This window comes from Lycium barbarum, chromosome 8, assembly GCF_019175385.1.
Source record: "Lycium barbarum isolate Lr01 chromosome 8, ASM1917538v2, whole genome shotgun sequence".
Taxonomy (NCBI): Eukaryota; Viridiplantae; Streptophyta; class Magnoliopsida; order Solanales; family Solanaceae; genus Lycium; species Lycium barbarum.
In genome coordinates, this window is record NC_083344.1 from 57,564,714 (window position 1) to 57,588,416 (window position 23,703).

At 37.6% G+C, this 23,703-nt stretch overlaps 1 protein-coding gene across 1 annotated transcript; it reads right to left on the bottom strand.

The window, feature by feature from the left end:
• Positions 1-3,627: 3,627 nt before the first annotated feature.
• LOC132606149 (uncharacterized) lies at positions 3,628-17,465 on the bottom strand. Its single transcript, XM_060319516.1, has 10 exons — positions 17,185-17,465; positions 17,031-17,106; positions 16,853-16,950; positions 12,993-13,094; positions 12,792-12,878; positions 12,281-12,397; positions 11,639-11,742; positions 4,523-4,662; positions 4,275-4,411; positions 3,628-4,148 (listed from the first exon to the last, which is right to left on the bottom strand). The coding sequence occupies exons 1-10, from the start codon at positions 17,374-17,376 to the stop codon at positions 3,963-3,965; spliced, it is 1,239 nt and encodes a 412-aa protein (XP_060175499.1). The 5' UTR covers positions 17,377-17,465; the 3' UTR covers positions 3,628-3,962.
• Positions 17,466-23,703: the final 6,238 nt, after the last annotated feature.

Sequence of the window (23,703 nt, forward strand, 5' to 3'; positions counted from 1 at the left end):
CATATACGTCGTCTATTTGTTTTATAAAGATCATGCCAAAAAAAGGAAGGGTTAGCATTACATACCTTTAGCGTTTATCCGCAATACAATACGTATATGCTGCCCGAAGTGTCTCAACCTATATTAAGAGGTTAAGACTATGGTTAAGCTATGGAAAGGCATAAAACGTACTTCAACGTTAGTAGCTTATTTCTAGGCGATTGGGCAGCACTTCCCCTATATCGCTCAATTTCCTCATATTTAAGCCAACTATACAACAACCAACTTAGCATCAACCAAGGCACATCTAAGTTACCACATCAAGAACTAGTTACAACTAGACCCAAGGACATTCCATACAGCCCACACCATTCCAACATTCGATAATCGTCAACATAACGACTACGACATATTCAAGTTATTCTTAATAATCTATAGCCCTAACACTTCATCGAAACGATCTTATAACAGCCCAACGATTACAACAACACAATGCATAATCTTAACCACACTTAATCCTCCAATTCAACAAGAACAACAACAACACACCCAAAACAGCCTCTAATTACAACAAGTTCTTAAAACATCCCACTAAAATATACTTCAACTTTAACCATCAAATTCCTTTACTCTCATCATTTAATCCATGACAACATAACAACAATACTAATTAAAATTAACTCATCATCATTAGATTAAAACAGCCCCATAAACGGCCCAAACAAAGTTTCAACATCAACATACACAATTCTTGCATTCAATTCCACATCCACCAATTCACACAAGGACCAAATCATTTCTAAAACATGTAAAAGAGAATTAAATCTTACCTAAGAAACAAAGCTCTTATTATCAAGAATGTGAACTCCCTCAAGAACAGCCATGGTCGTGAGTTGCCATGGCTGTTATAATCTCTATCCTTTTTCCTCCAATTGGATTGTAAATCACCAATTAATCATGTAGAGGGGGGGGGGGGGGGGGAGAGAAGCTGGCCGTGAGCTAAAGGGGTGGCTGCCATAGCCATGGTCGTGGCTCTCTCTCTCTAGCTTGAAAGCTTCTCTCTCTTATCTCAACTTTGGTGAAGATGGAATGAAGTTTAGTTGATGAATTAGTCATCAAATTGGTTTATATAGGCTGCCTATGAAGTGGACAAGTGTCCCACTATGGCATGGACCAATCAGATTTGGCCATGCTATAGTGGGGTCCATTTAGCACTACTTAGGCTTAATTAATCCTAATTAATTACTAATCCCCACTTAATAATCTAATCATGGTTAATTAATCTCTAATCTCCACTAATATTTCTACACCAATTGAATTTTACAAGCAATCGTGCACTTATTAAAAATCGGGGATTGAAAGCCCTTGTCTCATATCCCAAAAATAATCTCGTCCTTAAACTTATGTTGATTAGCTTACGAATAATCCAACGTATAAAAATATGGGGTATAACAATGTTGTTGTTGTATCTCTCTTTAATAGATGAGGCTTATACAAGAATAAAGCCCACGGTTAATTTAGAGGTTAGTGAGAGTTAGTTAGGAAGGAAGGGACACAACCTCTAGAAAACAATACGTGCTTAGGATTAGTTCCTACTTTTCCCTTTTTCTATTAGTATTATTACTAAATTATACTTAACAATATATAACAGGTAACTGATGAGAACTTGGAGGTGCTAATATATAGACACAATCATTAATCTACTTCAAAGACATACAACACTAGTTGATTAGATTTTCTTGGCAATGGATCCGGTACTTTTATATTTGTTCTTGTTGTTTTTGTTTTATTTAGCCTTATAAGACTCTTTTTTCTATTTTTTATATATGATAACTAACCATATGCAATTTGCCTAATGGTATTTGCTCCCAAAAAAAAAAAGTAAAAATAAAATAGCCAGCAACATTTTTGTCTTTGTTTGATGTTTTATGAGCAATTTGCAGGATTGTCCTTCGCTAGGGGTGGTCTTTAATTTTTAGCCCTCGAAATGGTGGTCTTTAACTTTTGCCCTTCAGGCAAAATTTCGCTGTAAGATAGAATTTGGGCCTTCAAGGCAGAATTTGCACGAGCAAATTCTGTCTTGCAATTTTTATTTTTTATTTTTTTACTGAGCTGGAGTTTGAACCCACAACCTTGGGGTATTAAACGAAGAGCAAAGATTAAACGGAAAAGGCTCAAATATGTCATCGAACTATCGGAAATGGCTCATTTATGCCACTCGTCAATAGTTAGGCTCATTTATGCCATTGAACTGTCGGAAATGACTCATTTATGCCACTCATCAATAGTTTGGCTCATTTTTGTCATCGCCCGTTACCAAAATGACTCATCCATGCCATTTTTCATTAATGTCAATTTTACAATACCAGATATGACACGTGACCTCCAAATAGATTATGGTTGTGGGTGGGTAGGGTGTATGGATCGGATTTTTTATTAATTTGAGATTTAAAATTGGACTGATTTAACTAAACGACGTAGACCTCTAATTAGAGGCCACGTGTCATATCTGGTATTATAAAACCAGCGTTAATGAAAAATGGCATGAATGAGTCATTTTGGTAACAGGGGACGGCATAAATGAACCAAACTATTGATGAGTGACATAAATGAACCATTTCCGATAGTTCGATGGCAAAAATGAGTCAAACTATTGATTAGTGGCATAAATGAGTCATTTCCGATAATTCGATGGCATATTTAAGCCTTTTCCGAAGATTAAATACCACCCCAAATGTAGGGCAATCCGGGCAAAAAAAAAAAAAGAAGTTTTATCATGTCAGCGCGTTTAATCATCATGCGGCTGGTTTTTGAAGTTATAATTAGTGGAGTATTTATTCCGTTCATCTTCAACTATATCAGTTCTCTAATAAGCTATACGCTCAAATAAAATGTCCAAGTTAATTTTCTTGACAAATTTAGGAGTCATTTATGTATTTGGCCAATACAATAGGAGTGAAAAGGTGTAAATGAACTCATTTTTGCATGCCCATTGTCATACAGCAACGTTAACTCACCAACTCATCTTCCCCTGATAATTATTGCCTCTCAAATCAAAGATTTCATCCATCCTTTCGCCACGATGCGTTGAATTAGCAACAAACATGCTGTATAGAGCTTCGTCCAGTGGCGTTTAGGGATGTGGCGTTTTCTTAAAAAAAAAAAAAAGGTAAGAAGAATATTTTTTTTATTAAAAAGAAAACAATTTTATTTTTTGACACAATGCAAAAAGTTCACTACCCTTGCACCATGTAGAAATTCTTCAAAAAGTTCTTTCAACACTTTCTGAAAATAAACGCCATAAAAAAGCTTCATGGTAAGTGAGCTATGATCTGCTCTGACTGAACAAGCTCCCTGAATCCACTAGCCTTGCACCATGTGGTGATAGAGAATTCAGTAGACATAGGTAGTAGAGTAAGACGGAAAACCACTGAACCATAGACTTTTCAGATTGTGAACGATATAGATAGTACTCCCTCCGTTTCAATTTATGTGAACCCATTTGACTGGACGCGACATTTAAGAAAGAGTGAAGACTTTTCAAACTTGTGGTTCAAAATAAATCTTGAATATTTGTGTGGCTGTAAATCATTTCATAAAGTGAATTTGTTTCCAAATTAGAAAAGAGGTCATTCATTTTGACACGGATTAAAAAAGAAATAAGTTCACATAAATTGAAATAGAGGGAGTATGTTTTAGTAGGGCATTTGCTATAAAAGAATCTATGTTGAGCATGCTTGGATAAAAGACGAATTCAAGGACTTAAGTGAGGACATCAATCATCCTCCTACAAAAACAAGTCCGATAATTTCACCAAGATTGCAAGCCCTGCACACGAGACCACCTTCATGTAACCACTCTTGGGACTGTTTCATCTTAAAGCAGCTTTTACCAAACAAGACCTGTTCTTAAGAAGCTGTCAAGCGCTGCTTTACACGGTTAAGCACACAAGTGGAGTATTTTCAGCAAGGCTTGGAGAACTTTTACGATATCAAGATGCAAGTGCTAACTTCAGAATGAGATTCCTGATTTATACTTTCAGTAAGCAAAGGACTCTTCTGAAACTCATTTCTCAACTGTCCACAAGCAGCACTTGCATCAAGTCCCCTTGTTTGACGTGTACTAGCAGTTACTTTACGAGATTCAAGAGCAGAGGCAAATGCAAGAACCTGCGCCACAAAAATTCAGAAGTGAATACATCAATGAAAGATAAACTTAGATGGAGTGTTTAGGAAGATAAATGAGGAAACCCATCAGCAAAGGATTAGCCAGTGAAGAGATTAGATGAAGCATACAGATTTCCTGGATGGACGCTTATACTCCGAACCATCTATTGGATTGAATGGTATTAAGTTAACATGATGACCACGACCCCATTCATGAAGCAATTCTGCCAGTTCAATTGCATGCTCGACCGAATCGTTCACTCCGGCTGCCAAAAAGCAAAAATTGAACAGTCACATCCTTGGCACATGTATTCCGGAGCAAAGGAACTGGGAGAGACAGTCTAACACAAAGGAAAAGAGAAGAATTCACTGAACACCTAGAAGTGTATATTCAAAGGAAACCCTTCTTCTAGTTTCCAGGAAGTAGTCCCTGCAATCCTTCATGATTGCATTCAAAGGGTAGGACTTTGCACTTGGTACAATCTTTTCCCGAAGATTCTGATTTGGAGCATGTAAGCTGATATACAACAGTGAAACAAAGTAGAGATCAGAAATTCTAGCTAGCTAGGGATAAATTAGCAGGGAACTAAAGAATGTATGGGTTAATATGCAGCATCTTGAGATAACTTGGTGTTCCCGAAAAGAAAAGGTATAAAGTCCCAGTGAAAAGATGAAAACTAATCACATCATGAGACATCAAGTTCCACCAATATCTGAAATGTCCCTTTTAAATTCCTTGCCTAAACCTTTGAGTCACAATCACTCTTTCACTTTTCCAAATCCGGTGTTCCTATTGAGTTGTAAGAAAACAAGATTTAGGACACAATCTCAGTATACTTTGTTTTGTTACATTTTGTCAGGTTCTATTGGCCAGACTTCTCTGAAATTAAGTGGGTTATCAACAGTCTTGATACTGAAATGTGTTCGCATCATGGTTCTTAATCTAACGTCGTCACTAGAGATTCAGTAGCACACCATATTCCGCTACTTGCTTTGAAGGTTCAAGTTTATTCCACATATGGACTAGAAAAATTCCCAAAATAACGTAAAAAGGCATACATCGGGAGGATAGGAGGACATTATGAGAAGAGGCACACAAAAATATCTATGCTGTAAAAAGGGCACACTGTAATGCCTTTTTTATATAGATATACAGAAAGAGAACTCAGAATATTCCTTGCAACATAGAGAACATTTCAAGGACATAAGCACCCACACCGCTATTATAGCAGTGCAAAATGTTTTGAATCTCGTGGACACATCTAGTCAGTGGTGGACCTAGGATTTAAGAGTCGTGGGTGCCTCATTAAATTTAATAAAATAAAATCCTGAGCAAAGATTCGAACCCAAGTTCCCTGGTCACCCAAATCTTTAAAGTTCCACTTGGAAAGCAAAGCACCCAGCTATGTTTTTTATTTCTAGGGTGCTTTTCGAGTTTTTCTACCCAATTTTCATATATTTTTTATATAACTATATCTAGACTGCGTCGAATTTAACGGGTGCTGGAGCACTATTACATTGGGCATAGGTCCGCCCCTGCATCTAGTCTAGAAGTTAATATTGGACAATCCAGAAGTATCTGCCACAAACATGCTTTTTTCAGCTATCATATGCAAGTAAGTATTGCCAAACCCAATTGAAAAATGGATATCTTTATGTACCTTTCTGTACTTATTCTTTTTCTTCTTTTGACAGAAAAGTTCCAAATGTGCCTTAAAGTGTTTGACATTAAGCTGCTATGTCCTTTGTTAATAGTTTAGCTCACATACGCCCTTACCATTTAATAGTTGGTCCAAATAAGCCCTTAATTTAACAGGAGCCCTCAATCAGCCCAGTTACTTGATTAATACGCGAAAACAGGCCAAATATGCCTTTAAAGTATGCAAAATTGAGTAGATATGCCTTTCATTAATAATACTCATGGTTGATAATCAGATCAGATTTTATCAGATTTAACCAAGTTCAAAAACATTTGCCTGACAACCCCACTGATTTTCTATAACAGTGAGACACTGCTGAGAAAATGGACTCTTGAGGATTATTGTTATTGAGCTTTTAACGCAAGCTCTGTTACTATTTATTTTTAGAATAAAATGATGGAAATTATCCCGTCTTTAATTAGCGTAGAAAATACGTGAAACGATTGTAAAGAAAACTCAGGAAACTGAAGAACGAAAGGATATTTATAAATTACAATTTTCATCACCGAAGATATGAACATCTGTTACATCGATATATTGCTTACATCGCCGGTATTAAAAAAAGGTAACAATATTAACTTAAGCTAACCTATTTAAATTGGTGCTTTGCTTTGCTGTTATATAAACACTAGTAGAAAAGAAATGTTAAATTTGTACATGCTAAAGAAATGGTAAACTATTAACAAAGGGCATATCTGCTCAATTTTGCATCCCTTAAGGGCATATTTGGCCATTTTTCTCTTATTAATCAACTAAGTAGGTTAATTCAGTGATACGATCCGGAATGGCTCAAATGCTCAATTTTATCCAAAAACTTGTGCTAGAAGCGGAGACAAGGACTTTCAAGCTTAAGAAGCCATGTTCATGGAGAATGAAGCTATGGAAGCACTTAAAAGGAGTCATTGGAGGGCCTTCAAGCTATGGAAGATAGCATGGACGAAGAAGTCAAGAGACCAAAAGTCCAAGGCTTGGGCTTGCCTCTTAAAGTGGCTACAATTGCAAGCTTGGGTGATTCAAAGCCGGAAGATGGCTATTTGCGCAAACGGCTATTTGTGCAAGTGGCTACTTTGCGCAAGGAGGGTTATGCTTGCAAGAAGGCCATGTATGCAAGGTTGATTAGAGTGTCATCTATGCAAGGAGGGACGTGTTTGGCCATTGAAGGCCGATACTTGAGTTGAAGACTACACTAAGAAGACTAGCCAAACAAGGCCCTTACTTCATTAAGGATAGCATTGTAATTGCCTATCAGTCTTCTTTACTTAGCTTGTATATATAGCTTGTCTTTCATTTGATTAGGAAGATTTTGATGAATTATGTATTGAATACTCTAAATGAGTGGTAGTTTGTTTGGATTAATAGCCTTTAGGATTTAGGATAGTTAATGGTGGATTCCATTGTTGGTTTTGAACCTTATTTCCATTGATTTCATGAAGAGTTGTTCATTTATGGATTTCATTTGAATATCTCTTGCCTTGATTTCAGATAGCTTAGATTCTATTGATTGAATCCAACTGGAAGGGTCTAGGTTTCATGTACTTAGGTTTGTCTATAGATTCATTATCATTAGGGTCTGGCTTTTATGCTCTATTTCTTATCCCCTTTTCTTCAATTCTCATCCCAATTTCTTGTTTTCCTTTAATTCCGCGTTTTTGTGATTGATTTGGTATTTCCCCCAAATCGAATCCATATCATTTGGTATCAGAGCAAGGTAGAGGGATCATTCCATTGATTCTTCAATCCTTGGTTGAACAAAAAAAAAAATTGTTGTTTGTTGATTTTGATGTTAGATATGAGTCTGTTGGTGTGAAAAACCCTTGGAAACGAAATTTGAAGGTGTTTGGAAGAGATTTGAGGTTTCCACCATTGAAGGACCTTCAAAGCTTGAAAAATTCAAAGTGGGTTTGTTGATTGGGGGATTAATTGGGTCTATTTACTATTGGGCTTTGTTCTCCTACTCATTAGGAGTCTAGATCTACAATTTGAAAATTGGGTGTTCTTCATGTTCTTGAAGATATTCAAATCTTCATAAGGAAGAAGATGACCAAAAAGAAAGTTTGATCCAAAAAAATTTCACCCAAGTTGTGGAAAGTTGTTTTCCCACCCCAAAAAGCAAAGATCCTAGATTGAGTGGGTCCAATACATCAGCCAAATTCTGAAAATCAAGCCCAAAGTTTGAGAAAATCGTCACAGAAAACTTCGCATCGGGTCCGCTAAGCGGAAGGAAAGCGGTCCGCTTTCTCCATGCATCGCGGACCAATCGCGTGCGTGGGAAAAATTTCGAAAAATTGCTGATTTTTGCAAGGGGCGTGTTGCACAACTTCAGAGGGGTGATTATTGCGCGATCGTTCCGCTAAGCATGAGAAAAGCCTGAGTTCCTAAAAAGTTCTAAAAATTTGTCTAAGTGTCAAAAACGGTTTGATTCTTTCTTAACTTCTTTTCTTCGATTCTTACAACTATTTAACAAATAGTAATCGATCTTATTAGTTGCTAATTAGTTCTTGCGTCTCAATTTCATTTCGTGCCAATTTCTTTCTAGCTTTTCTCTTTTAACTTCGTTGACCATTTCTTGATTCAAGTACGTTTGTTTTTTAGTCATCCTTCTTTCATCTAAACAAGAATCTATTCTTCCACAAAGCTTAGCAACCTTGTGAAATTGATGGGATAAGCGGTTCGTGACCACCTTTGGAAGAAGCTTTAGGTTGAGTGGTAAGGCTTGAGTGCAAACACGAGTGACGTGAGGAGTTTTACTACTAACGTTGTTTGCTAAGTTTTGTAGGTTTAATGTCTAATTTTGGAAAATATTCCCAAGAAGGGAAGGACCCGAAGGCTATCATGAATTCACTTTCTCTCATCCATAAACTCATGGACGAGCTAAGGAGGAGTGGAGAAGAGAATAGGAAGTTTGGAGTCTAGATGGGAACAAATTAAGAGAGAAAAGATTGAGAGGATTTAAGGGAAAGAAAAGTGACAACCCTAGAGTGAAAAAAGGTGAGATTGTCAGGAGTGATGTGAAAGGGTTATCACGACCTTTTTCTAACTCATGTAATTTTTCTTTTGTCTCTAGTTATCTTGATGATGTTGTAGATATTCTTGGGAGCAAGCCAAGTGAAGCGCCTCCAGTGTCGAAAATACATGAGGCAATTGAAGGCTTGAAGGCTTTCCAAATGAGCAAATGAGCTTTAAGGTTGAAAACCAAGGTAAAGAAGATGCTTTGTGTAAGGTAAAATAGCTAAACTCAACTCTCCAAATATTGTGAATGAGCATGATGATTCAAGTGTGAGTGATAGCTTATTCTTATGTGAGCTTAATAGCCCTTTACCATGTGTTGAGTCTAATGAATCTTTAATGAATATTGACAATGTCTTTAATGTTGGTGTTCCAACACTAGTTGATCCTTTTGATGACCGAATTGATTCTCTTTGTGGGGTCAATTTGAGTCCACCTAGTGTTGACACTTGTGATTTGCATGTTAGAACATTGTCATGTGATATGATAGCTCACACACTAGTTGATCCTAGCGATGACCGAATTGATTCTTATAGCAAGATCAATTTGAGTTCAACTAGTATGGGTACTTGTGTTGATCAACTTGCTTGTAATGTTAATCCACTATTTGAGAAATTTTGTGTTGTGCTTAATGAACCTCAAATTAGTGATGATCTTGAACTAGTTGATAATGTGGAAGTTTATGAATATAACACACCACCCTTATTTGATACATATGAAGATGAGTCCCCTGATCTTACCTTATTAACATTTGATGAGACTCAAGGTTATGAGTGTTGTGTGTCATGTATAGTCATGAAATGGAAAGTGCTTTGAAAAATGATGTTTATCTTTATGAGAGTAAATTCACTTGTTTTGAATCCTCATCATGTAGTGATTGTTTCCTCTTTGAAGATAATGTCTTATTTGATGATAACATGACTAGTGAGGGTGATGCATTGTAGTGGTGAACATGTAGCCACCTTTAAATGCTAAAAAATGTTTGGTAATCCACTAAGGAATGATAATATTCTTCCCAATGATGGAGATCTTCCCTTTGGAATTACAATCCACTTGTGGGGAAGAAATGTTTCGAAATGGAAGGTGATGCTTGTTTACAAATTGCTACTTCTTCATTGTGTGTTCAAAGGTTAGTAGTAGTAGGCACGATTGTGTTCTTGAACCTACTAGTGAGCCTACATTTGACGAGACCATAGATGAAGTTATTTTGTGTGACACCTTTCTTTACTATCTAGTTGCATATGATGACGCTCATGATTGTGTTTGGGGTCCATCTTATGTTGAAAGGGGACTTATTGGGGTATATTGTTCTTGTCTTGACCAGGATGTGTGGGAATTCTTCTATTTTGACCCCGGTGATGTCTTAAACTTACGTGAGTACTCTTGTTTGAATAATAAGGATCACTTGCTCTCCATGCTTGCTAGGACCAATGTAGTCTTACGTGCTTTGTATTTTGAACCTATTGGTTTCCCTACCATATACTTGTTTCATGATATTTGGAGGAATAACTTTTTTGATGCCTCATGTGTGGAGATTTTGTTCGTAGTAATCATTGACCCGTGGTTGTACCACAAGTTTGCACATCCTTGGCATGAGAAAAAAATTATTGTCTTTTATGCTAACCCTCGTGCTTTGAGGACCATGTTTTCGTATGTCTTCCCTTGGGTTTTGCTAGGTTCGAATTCGAGGACGAATCCTTTTGAAGAAAGGGAGGATGATACGATCCGGAATGGCTCAAGTGCTCAATTTTATCCAAGAACTTGTGCTAGAAGCGGAGACAAGGACTTTCAAGCTTTAGAAGCCATGTTCATGGAGAATGAAGCTATGGAAGCACTTAAAGGGAGTCATTGGAGGGCCTTCAAGCTATGGAAGATAGCATGGATGAAGAAGTCAAGAGACCAAGAGTCCAAGGCCCAAGGCTTGCCTCTTAAAGTGGCTACAATTGCAAGCTTGGGTGATTCAAGGCCGGAAGATGGCTATTTGCGCAAAGGGCTATTTGTGCAAGTGGCTACTTTGCGCAAGGAGGGTTATGCTTGCAAGAAGGCCATGCATGCAAGGTTGATTAGAGGGCCATCTATGCAAGGAGGGACGTGTTTGGCCATTGAAGGTCAATCCTTGAGTTGAAGACTACACTAAGAAGACTAGCCAAACAAGGCCCTTACTTCATTAAGGGTAGCATTGTAATTGCCTATCAGTCTTCTTTACTTAGCTTGTATATATAGCTTGTCTTTCATCTGATTAGGAAGATTTTGATGAATTATGTATTGAATACTCTAAATGAGTGATAGTTTGTTTGGCTTAATAGCCTTTAGGATTTAGGATAGTTAATGGTGGATTCCATTGTTGGTTTTGAACCTTATTTCCATTGATTTCATCAAGAGTTGTTCATTTGTGAATTTCATTTGAATATCTCTTGCCTTGATTTCAGATAGCTTAGGTTCTATTAATTGAATCCAATTGGAAGGGTCTAGGTTTCACATATTTAGGTTTGTCCATAGATTCATTGTCATTAGGGTCTAGCTTTTATCCTCTATTTCTCATCCCCTTTTCTTCAATTCTCATCCCAATTTCTTGTTATCCTTTAATTCCGTGTTTTTGTGATTGATTTGGTATTTCCCCCAAATCGATTCCTTATCATTCAGGGTACCAGCTAAATTGAAGACATATTTGGACCAACTATTAAATGGTCAGGGCATATGTGAGTTACACTATTAACGAAGGACATACTGTGTTTTGTTTGTGTTATTGGGAAGGGGGTTTGATGACGCAGACGGAGAAACTACTACCTGAGCGCCAGTGTAGACTGAAGTTTGTAAGATGCAAGCTTCTTTATGGTGTTTGGAACTCCCACCGTTGAAATCGTAATCATCCTTTGCCCAATCAGAATATCCTTATAAGAAAACAGATAATTCAAATTTCATACCACACACCTCTTAAAAATTTTAGCTATGAAATAACATGTACGATATGCTGATTTCATACAGAACTTTAAGGTCGATTATATGGAAGACTATGAGATTCAGTAGTTTCCACTCCCACCATTCTTGCTCCCACTCTTGGCACCGGCTGTCCTATGCCTTGATATTATTTCATCAAGTTCGATTTACATTTGAAGGGAAACATTTCTCTAGCAAGAACAAATAGATCTCTCAAATGACTTGCATATTTGAGATACTTTTACTCTCTGACAAGGAGTAAGAACCAAGTCCCCTATTCTTTCTAAGGTGAATATTGATCAAAAACTACTCAAACAGAAACCAGTAATGCAATGACATGCATGTTTAAGCAATCAACACACCACTAAATCTAAAAATCTGTCATTGTCCATGAAGGCAGCAGAATTTATGGAGCCTTTTATCCCAAGAAAAACATATAAAATACATACTTAAAAGGGACAGAAAATACTTATAGCAAGGATGTTACTAGACCTTATTTAGGCAACAATGTGCTTCAAGGACTTCTTTCATGTTCAACATTGGCTCACCCATACCCATAAACACAACATTTGTCACTCTCTGCTTGAATAGGTCTTCTATGGCCAAGACCTGCACCAGGTAATTACAAATAAAAATAGTCCCCTTGAATTTGGCATCCACCACAAAACAAAAAACAACACATGCCTATCCACACAATCCTCTTGACAGTGATTAAGTTAGAGTTCAGAATCATGACTGATTAAGATTAAGTTAGAGTTCAGAATCATGACTGATTAAGATTAAGTTAAGAGTTCAGAATCATGACTGATTAAGGTAAAGAGTTAACAGTGATGCTTCACTTTTAGCAACTATGGTATGTGAACAGACCATCTACACCTCTATCTTGCACGATAGAGCAAAATGATGGACAGGAAATCTACTGAAAATCCCACAGAAAAGAAATTACGAAGAGGCAGCTATATTAGGGATAAAAATATGAGCATAACAGAGATGCAAAGAAAACCTGCTCAACAATTTCATGGCTCTTAAGGTTCCTTGAGAATCCTCCCTTGCCAGTTGCACAGAACGAACAGCGCAACGGGCAGCCCACCTGATTAGCACAAAAATGAATGACCATGGTGGCAGAAACATGATTAAAAACCACATAGGTTTTCAGTAGTTAGTGCTGAGAGCATATATTTAATCTATGACCACAATGAGTTACCTGAGATGAAACACATGCTGTCAAACGAAATGAACCATCTTTGTCTTTAACTGGAATTCCAACAGTCTCGACCAATCGGTTGTCCTTGAGTTTAATTAACAACTGAAGTTTATTTGCAGGAATTCTAAGTTAGTGAAAGAGGGGAAGGATGGGCAGAAGAAAGAGATATGTACAGTAACCTTCCAAAAAATAATTAGCACTGAAAATATTAGGAAAGACTTAACCTAAAAACATCAAGACAAACAAAATAGATAGCCGTCTCAGGGCAAAACCACAACTTGTATATAGCATGTGCTGGAAGTCCATTATCTGACTCGTCCAAGTTTCTCTCGTCCTGTAGCTAAATGTGGACATGACATCCTTCCATGTTAACAGAGTTATGTCACCCAAAAAGAAAAAAACCAGGGCCTGCCAGTAACGTCCATAAAAAATTTAGCTGGATGTTTTTAACATCTTCATTCCTTCAAATGAAGGAAGGGAAAGAAGCTTTTGAAAATTCAGAACACCAACATACATTACATATATACTCTGGTCATCTGATCTCATTTGCATTAATATGTCCATTTTCCTAGATAGAAACAAACCAACTCAACAGTGTTGGTAATATAATTGGCTGGACCCATCTTGACCAAAACGGGTAACCCGAAGACAGCTTTAAACCAAGGGAGCAGATCTGGGCCAGAAGCCCACAAGTTAGAAGGCCAAAGTGATGTGCATCAATCAAGGGAGGTTCATGGTATTGTTTGGAAGAAGGCCCACATACAGACACCTCTGCTGTGCAACAAACTGTCAAACCAGGCATCCTCATGTTCCCTTAGTGATACTGTTCCCACATGCTTGGCTCACTCCATAGGATAGGACTAAAGTTTTGCTTTATCAGGATTAATTTTACTTTGGGGCTTGGGTTGTTATAATGAGGTGTGAAAGCAATATATAGCACATAAGCAGTGTATGCCATGGAAAGGGCATCAAGCTAAATATTGGCACCAGTCATGGAGATGGCAGCAAGGATCTTGTTTCAGTGGTGCCAATGTAATTCTGCATCTTCTGGCAAAGACAAGTTTAGTTCGTAACTTAGTATCCTGGGTTAACTCCAGTTCTAATAGCTCCTTAGCACCAGAATAATCTTCACGATGTCTCTTCCAGAAGGCAACCCTTGTGCTAACAAGAATTGTTGGTCATTCAAAAATAAGCAAGTCCTATGGGTGTTTGTAAACACCATAAGCCCCCATGTCACATTCAATTAATCAGCAAAAATCAAAATCAATTTTACACAATAATAGAAATTGTCTTCAAAACACCAGCACACACAGACATATTAGTTCTACTTCTACTAAAATCACTTTCTACGCTACTCTTGATCCAAGTAGTTATTCGACACTAACTGTAGTTCTTGGTTGATACTTCTTCATCCATCTACAATGAGGTTAAGCCACTTATATGTATATTTATTCTAGGGCTAATGGGGTATTTGGGCAGAGCAAGTTCAACATTAGATGGTACATGGCAGGACAGATTCACAATATTATGGAATCCATTGACAAGAAATTCGAATTCTGTTGAAGGATCAAAAAGGAGGTTGATCATTTTGTCGCTTGAAGGGACACAGCAACGCAAAGCAGGGGCTGTCATGGGTGAAACTATTCCCTTATGGGAACAGCACGCTTCAAAAAATGCGGCGTAGACTACTTAAGCAAAAAGTGATCAGTTCTAGAATTTGAATTTTAAAAAAAAAAAAAAAAAAAAAGGAAAAACTATAAGCACCAATGTTTCTTTGCCCTCGTTTTTTTCTTCTTTGTAACCCCTCTTCTTCTACTACTGTTTCTTCTGCTTTCTTTGGTTTGCTACTTCTCCTGGCAGAGTTCTCTATTGCTTCTTTCTTCTACTCCCTTAGTTCAATTACTTTATAATACTGCAACTTAATTTTTCTAATAGTTGGCTAGCCAAATATAAGAATTAATTTTGTGATTAAAGTTATCTTTTCCTGGGGAATTTTGGCAGAGTGCAGGCAGGGCAGGCTTGGAGTGGCTGACTGGGTTGTTTAATGTCATTTTCAAGACGGCGAAGATGCCTGAACAATGGAGGTGGAGTACAATGATTCCTTTGTACAAGAACAAGGGTGACATTCAAAGCTACAACAACTATAGAGATATCAAGCTGCTAAGCCACACCATGAAAGTGTGGGAAAGGGTGATAGAGATGAAGGTGAGGAGAAGCGTGTCTATTTCTAAGAACTAGTTCGGATTCATGTCGGGGCGTTCTACTACTGAAGCCATTCATATTGTTAGGAGATTGGTGGAGCAGTATAGGGAGCAGAAAAGGGACTTGCACATGGTATTCATCGACCTAGAGAAAGCTTACGATAAAGTGCCAACAGAGGTTCTGTGGAGATGCTTGGAGGCTAAAGGTGTACCTGTGGCATATATTAGAGCGATCAAGGACATGTATGATGGAGCCAAGACCAAAGTAAGGACTATAGGAGGAGACTCGGAGCACTTTCCAGTTCTGATGGGTTTGCATCAGGGATCAGCTCTTAGCCCATTTTTATTTGCCTTGGTGATGGATGGATTGACACGACAAATTCAAGGTGAGGTGCCATGGTGTATGTTGTTCGCAGATGACATAGTCTTGATTGACGAGACTCATAGCGGAGTTAACTCTAAGCTAGAGGATTGTAGACAGACGTTAGAGTCTAAAGGATTCAAGTTGAGTAGGACCAAGACAGAGTACTTAGAGTGCAGGTTCAGTGGCGTACCTCAGGAGGCTGACATGGAAGTGAAGCTTGGTACCCAGGTCATCCTAAAGAAAGGAAGTTTCAAGTATCTTGAATCTATTTTACAAGAAAATGGGGATATTGACGATGATGTCACATCGTATTGGTGCAGGATGGTTGAAATGGAGTCTCGCTTCTGGAGTGCTGTGTGACAAGAAAGTGCCACCAAAACTTAAGGGCAAGTTCTACAAAGTGGTGGTTAGACCGACTCTGTTGTACGGGGCAGAGTGTTGGCCAGTCAAGAACTCTCACGTGCAGAAGATGAAAGTAGCGGAAATGAGAATGCTGCGATGGATGTGTGGGCACACTAGTGGCATCGGTGGAGGACAAGATGCGGGAAGCGAGGCTGAGATGGTTTGGGCATGTGAAGAGAAGAGACATAGATGCCCCAGTGCGCAGGTGTGAGAGGTTGGCTATGGACGGTTTTAGGAGAGGTAGAGGAAGGCTAAAGAAATATTGAGGAGAGGTGATTAGGCAAGACATGGCGCAGTTTCAGATTACCGAGGACATGACCTTAGATAGGAGGTTGTAGAGGACTCAGATTAGGATAGAAGGCTAGTAGGTAGTCTCACAATTCTTTCGCACTAGTAGGCGTAGTTTTGCTCTATTGTTTATTGCCCTTTGATTCATGCTTTTATGTGTTGGGTCTTGTCTTTCCATGCTATTTTATCATGACTTATTTGCTCTTGTTATTTCTCATTTTCGCATTGCTTTGATTTGCTTGTTTGTATCTGACTCTTTTCCCTTGTTTTCTTTTGAGCCGAGGGTCTTTCGGAAACAGCCTCGCTTTTCACTTAAAGTCTTATGAGCTCCATCTTTTTTTGCGCTTTTGGCTTTTCACACTGCAAAAAGCCTGCACTCCATGGTATAATGGAGGCACCAGACATATACAAAATGCCTTGTATAGGTACATTGACAAGCTAGAGATCAGCTTCAGGTGGCCATATTTTTATACACTCATTAAAATTACACCAAACTGAGCAATCAACCAAAGTGAAGCACTCCATAGCCTCATAATTGTAAATGAAATTGATGACAAAACCAGTAGACTAGCATAACCAAAATATAAGGATGGAAGAATGTGGACCTTGATGGTCCCATCAGCTGCAGTAACTGCTTTATGAATTGGAGACCTCCCAACCCTCCATCCTGCTTCCTCTAAATCCTTTCTGAATTCCAACGGCACTATCCAATTTAACAGCAACAAATTAGTAGAGCAAACATAAAAATCATTAAGGTAAAATATAAAGAAAGGAAAAACTCACGCTGACTAAATTCGTGAATGTCCTTGAGCTTTCTCTTGTAGAGGAGATGATAGAGTTGTTTACCTCTAAAACTTTTCTAAGAAGATTAAGCAGAGTAATGAATAAATACTTTAAAGTGTATGGTAAGAAATTGGTGGGCTCTTACTGAACAAACCTGACCAAAGTCGAGGGCAAGTTGCTGAAGTTGTTCCTCAGACAAACCAAGGAGGAGGCGCGACTCCATTTGAGAAGCCTTCTTGAGTGAGGGTAAGGGTACTGTGAGAGAGGCGCTTGTAAAAGTGCGAGAGCGCAAAGCCCGAGCCAGGGGAACTGAGCAGCCGTAGTACTGAAGGAAACCCATCGCCATTTCTCTATTACCTCTCAAAGGATAAACCCCAACAAAAAGATGGCGGTTAAAACTCTCAAAGCCAAAATGGGAATTGAAAGGAACGGAAAAAAACAAAAGGAAAAAGAAGGCACTTTTTTATGGTTAGTGAATTTTTTTTTTTTCCCCTCCCATTTTAGGAGGATTTATAGTGTTTTCACACTTCTCCTCCAGTGTGACTCGAACCCAGGACCTACCGGTCGTGGGTGGAGGTGCTTAACCACTGAGTCATCCCTCACTTGTCGGTTAGTGATTTTTTGGGATAAGCGCCTACGTTTTTTTTTTTTTTCTTATAACACTTTGATTGATTCAAGTTATATAAAATCCTAAGGGGTCGTTTGGTAGCTAATTAGGACTATGCAGGTATTAGTAATTAAGGTATTAGTAATGTATGTATTAGTAATACATGTATTAGTTATGTAGGATTTTAGCTATGCAGAGTTTAACTTTGCATAAATTATTTCTTTGGATGTTGGTTTTTTATATTAAAAGTTAATAAATATTATATACTTTCTAAAAATATTTGTTTAGAAAAACAAAGTATTTAAGTGGGGAATGATAAGGGTAATATTATCATTTCAACATTTTATACATGTATTAGTTATTTCATCTTCTATCCCGCATAAAATAATACATAGATCACCTCATAACTTATACATGTATTAGGTATGTGAGTTTCTAAATTGCAAACCAGACGTCGTACTAATTTTAAACATGAATAAATTACTTCCTAACTAGCTACCAAATGCGATATAAGTATGCAAAAATTAATACATGAATAAGGTATTTCTTTACGAGCTATCAAACGTGGTATAAGTTAATACACAAATTAATATATTAATAACTTGCCTCTTGTCTAGCTGGTTATGATTATGCAGATATTAGTAATGCAGGTATTTGTTATGCAGGTATTAGTAACGTAGCTATTAGTTATGCAGGTATTAATAATTTAGGTATTAGTGTTATGCAGGCATTAGTTATGCAGGGTTTAGTTATGCATAAATTATTTCTTTGGATGTTGCTTTGTTATATTAAAAGTTAATAAATATTGTATACTTCTTAAAAATAAAATGTTTATTTACAATTAAACTTTTTATTCATGTATTAGTTCTTCCATCTTCTACCCCGCATAAAATAATATATAGATTCCCCCATAACTTATGCATGTATTAGTTATGCGGGTTTCTATATAAATTGTAAACCAAACGTCTTACTAATTTTATAAATGAATAACTTACTTCCTAACTAGCTACCAAACGCGGTATAAGTATGCAGAAATTAATACATGAATAAGGTGTATCTTTACTAGCTACCAAACATGGTATAAGTTAATGAAGAAATTAATACATGGATAACTTGTCTCTTGTCCAATTACCAAACGACCCCTAAGAGTTTAAGTTTTGCACATATTTACACCGTCAGATATATTAATTTACAATAAGATCACTAGCTTTTTCTTAATCCTTTTTCAATTTAATCTAACATTGGGTTTTTTTTATATTCTTGCTCATCCTTCAAACCCCGCTTCTTTCTCGATTTGTCCGTTCAATTTCTCTTTTCTTCTACCATGTGTGCCTCTCTTTCTCCTTCGAAACCTCTACCCCTCCTTTTCGATCTTTTGGGTTCTATTGTTGTCATGGTCTTTTGCCTCTAGGTATAGTGGATTTCGTTACAGTAGGCCTTTATGGTCCAGTCCGGCCCTTCCCTGAACCTCGCACATAACTGGAGCTTAGTGCACCGGATTGTCAATTTTTTAGTTTGAAGCAGCAAGGGCGGTGACAACTTAATTGATGGGTATATCTATATGTTTGTAGTTAGAAATAAAATTTCTTAGTCTTAAATTACTTGAATTAATTTCATCAAATTTGTACCTTTTCATACACTAAATCCAGGCTATACCAAATTCTTTTTGTTTTCCAATTCCAGTAGTGCAATAACTGGTGAAAAATTGAAAAATTATGATCGATGAATTTACAGATCCAACTTGAAAGGAAATTTGATGCCTAGCAAAATTGCTATGAGTAAAGGTGCCCTACGCAAAGTATTTTTATAGAATACGACATCGAAGAAGTACTCCAATTGAGTGATTTTGATGATGATGTTGAGACAAAATCACGAAAAACTAGAATTTAGGTAACAAACTCGGAAAGAAAATAATTTTGGTTACCTCTACAACTAGGATTCTAACTTGCCTTCAATTGTTTGTATCTTAAATAATAACTATATAGAAAAGGTAAAAGTCAATGTGATTACCTGTAAAATGATCTGAATAGTATAATAAGTATTATACACTAACAGTGCATAAAACTTAAACTCAAATCCTAAATTACCGAAAAGAGGAAGGAAAAAATGCGCCATTTTCATTCAGCCAACGATCACCCCAGCTCCTCCTTCTTTTTCATTGAGTTGACTCCTATTCTTCTTCTTTTGTTGCTAACTCTTGTGCTTCATTCCATTCTCCCTTACTTCTTCTTCATTCAGTAAATTGGTGAATTCAAATAAACGAATTCACCCGATTTATGCATTTTCTGGATTGGATTTCGTTCGTGTAGCACTGAGCATTACTTCAGAGGTGATTTCTGATAATTTGGTAAGTGAACAATGTTGTTTTGTGTCAATTGTTCATCTGGGTAAAGTTGTTGTTTTTTCAACACCTTCAGTAGTAATTACAGTAGTTGTAATAACTACTAAAGATGTTGCATAAAAGCTTTTGAATTTATTGCAACAACTAATAATGAGTAGCTGGTGACTCAATAATAGATGTTGAGCTTAAAATGATGTTTTGATAATATGACAACCAGTGTATCCAAAGACAATCAAGAGAGACATAAGGAAGGTATTGAAGAACCAGAAGTCGAAACAAATCTCTAAAGGATTCAGTGAAGCCGTCACAATATCAGGGGAACTGCTCAATGGAAATGATCCTTATCACGCAACACTGGAGACTGTTGAAAAATTGGGCTCATTCCACATTCGATGAAAGGTTGCATTTCAAATTATGAAAATATTACCATATGTTGATCAACATGGAATTAGTATTGAAGTAGGAAAGGGAAGCAGACACACATACAAGGAAAGAATGAGGATCTATGTCAAATAAAGATGGTTTGGGAATACAATTATGAAACCAATACTTGGTTGGATTCAACAAGACAAGGCGGAAACTACTTCTATATATACATAGCACGAACAAGCTTCAGAGCTTAACCACAATCAATGATACAATTCCAACGAGAGGCATTGTGAGCGAAGTCAACACCTAGTCTCTTATAGAACCAGCTACAAAGAACCCGGGCTTATTGTTACACCTTGGAATTTCGTGTCGCTCGCATTATGGACATGCCAATGTAAACCTAAAGTGGACATGAAGTCCTTTTAAGGTTAATAAGGATGTTTGATGATTCTAATTAAGATTCCAAAGGCATTTGAGGCTAAAGAAGTAAGTTCATCGGAGAAAGTTAAGGTCGCGCCATGTTTCGGGATTTCGTATCGTTTGAGCTATGCATTGCCTAGAATCACCTTGAGGAAAATATATGAGGACCCTTAGATTTTTAATGAAGTTCTATAAAAGTGCCAAGAAGGTTCCACAAGGATTGGAGATCAAACGAATCGAAAAGATCGCATTTTCGCGAAACCGGGAGAAAGTGAGCAGTGTGCGGTCACACACTCAATGTGATGACCCGCACACTGCGTGCCAACTTGCCAAAATGGATGGAATTACTTCCCAAAGCCCTTCCCAGGCCACGGGTGGAGTGTGCAGCCGCACACTAAGTGTGCTAAGCCGCATACTCTTCGCAAAGTTGGTCGGGGTGTGATTTGGCCACCTTTTTAAAACCCAAACGACCCCAAACTCATTTCCACCTTCTCTCACTTATTTCCCTACCTTTATAGAGTATTCATAAGGGTTATTGAAGGTTCCTAGTCACTCCCCACCTTTCCATATCATCCAAGGAGAGAATCAACATCAAAACCCAAAGGTGATCCAAGGAAGGTGATTGTTCTTGTTTTCTTCAAAGTGGTGGTGAACTTGAGCTTGGAGGAAGTTGAGTGAAGTGAAGTTCTTTGATTACAAAGTATGTTTCCCATATTATTCTTATGGTTGAGTTGATATAGAGGTTTAGTACCCCTTAGAAAGGAAAAGAATAAAAGTGGAGAAGCCATGGATGGTGTAATGAAGAAGATGACTATGAGTGAACTTAAAAAAGGGATTTTGGCCCAACTTGGGATTTAATTTAATATAAATTCTTGATTGGGATATTATGGATGTTGTTATTGTTGTTTGGGAGTTGTTTTTCCATATGGTGGAAGTTGATAAAATACGGGAAGTGCTGCCTAAATTTCGTTAACTCGTTAATTATGATAGATTGAGCTTAAGAGTGTTTTCCAAGACTTAACCTCAGTGTGATCCTCTTGAATGTAGACTTTTCGAATTGGAAGGAGAACGTTAAGCGATTAAGGAGACGTTAAGGCTATTCCTTCTTCATTTTGGCATGATCCTATGTTATGAGCTAACAAGCGATTAAACGAACTTCCATATTAATCTACTCTTAGAAGCACTAGGAGTACTTCAGTCTTTAATGTTCCTATACCCCGTATGATTGTTCCTTCTGTTCATGGGTCTTGAGATTATTTATGTTGATGATGTTATCTCAAAGGTTGTCTAGCGGAGGTAATACGACCCCATGTCACTCCGAGAGTCTATGTATACATTTCAGTTATGCATTGCATTCATATACATATGCATATTGACCCATGACCAGAAAGCGTTATATACGCGTATATGATATGTATACGGGGTATGGGGAAATGGATAGGCGTTATATACACATTACCACCTGATCAGCTGGTGCACCTTGATGATGATATATGGATCGGGCCGTACGTTCCTCGGCATTATTATGATATGATATATGGATCGGGCTGAACGTTCCTTAGCACTATGACCTATATTTATATACATGAGCATGATTATCATTGAGAGCATGCAAATTATGTGCCTACAGAGGCATTGTCAGTTATACAGATACTTGTTCATACAAATCTATGCACAGTCAGTTTGGCTTTTGAGTTTCAGATTCCGTTCATGATTCTTATGCTTATCCTTATGTTACTCTTATGTCTTACATACTCAGTATATTATCCGTACTGACTCCCCTATTGCTCGGGGGGCTGCGTTCATGCCCGCAGGTTCAGGTAGACAGACAGGTGGTCCAGTTCAGTAGGACCTCTATATCCAGTAGTGGTAAGTGTGCTCCATTTGATCCGGAGCTGCAATCTATTTTGGTATTCCATTCTTTTGAGATGTATATGTATATGGGTATGACGGGGCCCTGTCCCGTCCTTTCTACAGCGTTATTGTTTACACCTCGGAAAATTTTTCCATTGGTACGTAAGTGAACGAACTAGTGATAAGTATGAGTGCATGAGGTCCATGAGCAAGAAATGACGTTTGATGACCTTAGGAGAGATTTCGAAGGTATCCGATGTGAGATGAGAAAGTTGGCTAAGTTAAGATGAGATATAAGGTGAGCAATGCATGTGCATGGACGTGGGTAATTAAAATGAGAAGTCCAAGAGATATGAAAAGTTGCAGATTTGAAATCTGCCCAGTGGTCGTAAAGTGCAAAATATGGACCGTAAATTGGTATACGGTCCGTAAACTGGCAGTCGTAAATTACCATGCAAGACTTCGACTTTCTGCCCAGTTGAGAAATGGTAAAATACGACCAGGAGGACGGACCGTAAAGTGATTTACGGCCCGTAAACCATGGTCGTAAATCACGATGCATGCAGCCAAAGTTTCTGGTTCTGGAAATGGTTAAAGACGACCACGAGGGACGGTCTGTAAAGTGGAATACGGACCGTAAACCTCCATGGACGACCACTGTTCACCCAGCACAGATTTTTGCAATTCATTAAATAAAGGAACCAACACTTATTTTATTTCATTATAACATTACACCACTTCTCTCTAAAACCTCTCTCTACATTTATTATACAAGTTTTCAAGGATATTTAAGGATCAACAACATAAAACAAGGTGAATCAAGAGTAAGAACATCATCAAAGATCATCTAGGTCAAGAAATCCAAATGGAGAAAAACTAGGGTTTTGCTCAAAGTGGAGTATTATTAATCAAAGCTTGTTCCTACAACTTCTAAGGTAAGATTCATGATTTTTACATGATGTTTAAGGTATTGAAGAGTTGAAATACATGGATTGTAGAAAATATGGTCAAGTAGGTCATGAATGATGAATAGTGACATTTTGAGGAATAATTTGAATTGAATCATGAATGTTGTCGTGTTG

Excerpts from the sequence above, each read along its gene's own strand:
- LOC132606149 (XM_060319516.1), bottom strand. The coding sequence starts at position 17,376 with ATGGCGATGGGTTTCCTTCAGTACTACGGCTGCTCAGTTCCCCTGGCT. Across the intron at positions 12,879-12,992 it reads CAGCATGTGTTTCATCTCAG|GTGGGCTGCCCGTTGCGCTG; the intron begins GTAACTCATTGT and ends TGTGCTAATCAG. Across the intron at positions 11,743-12,280 it reads CACATTGTTGCCTAAATAAG|GATATTCTGATTGGGCAAAG; the intron begins GTCTAGTAACAT and ends TTTTCTTATAAG.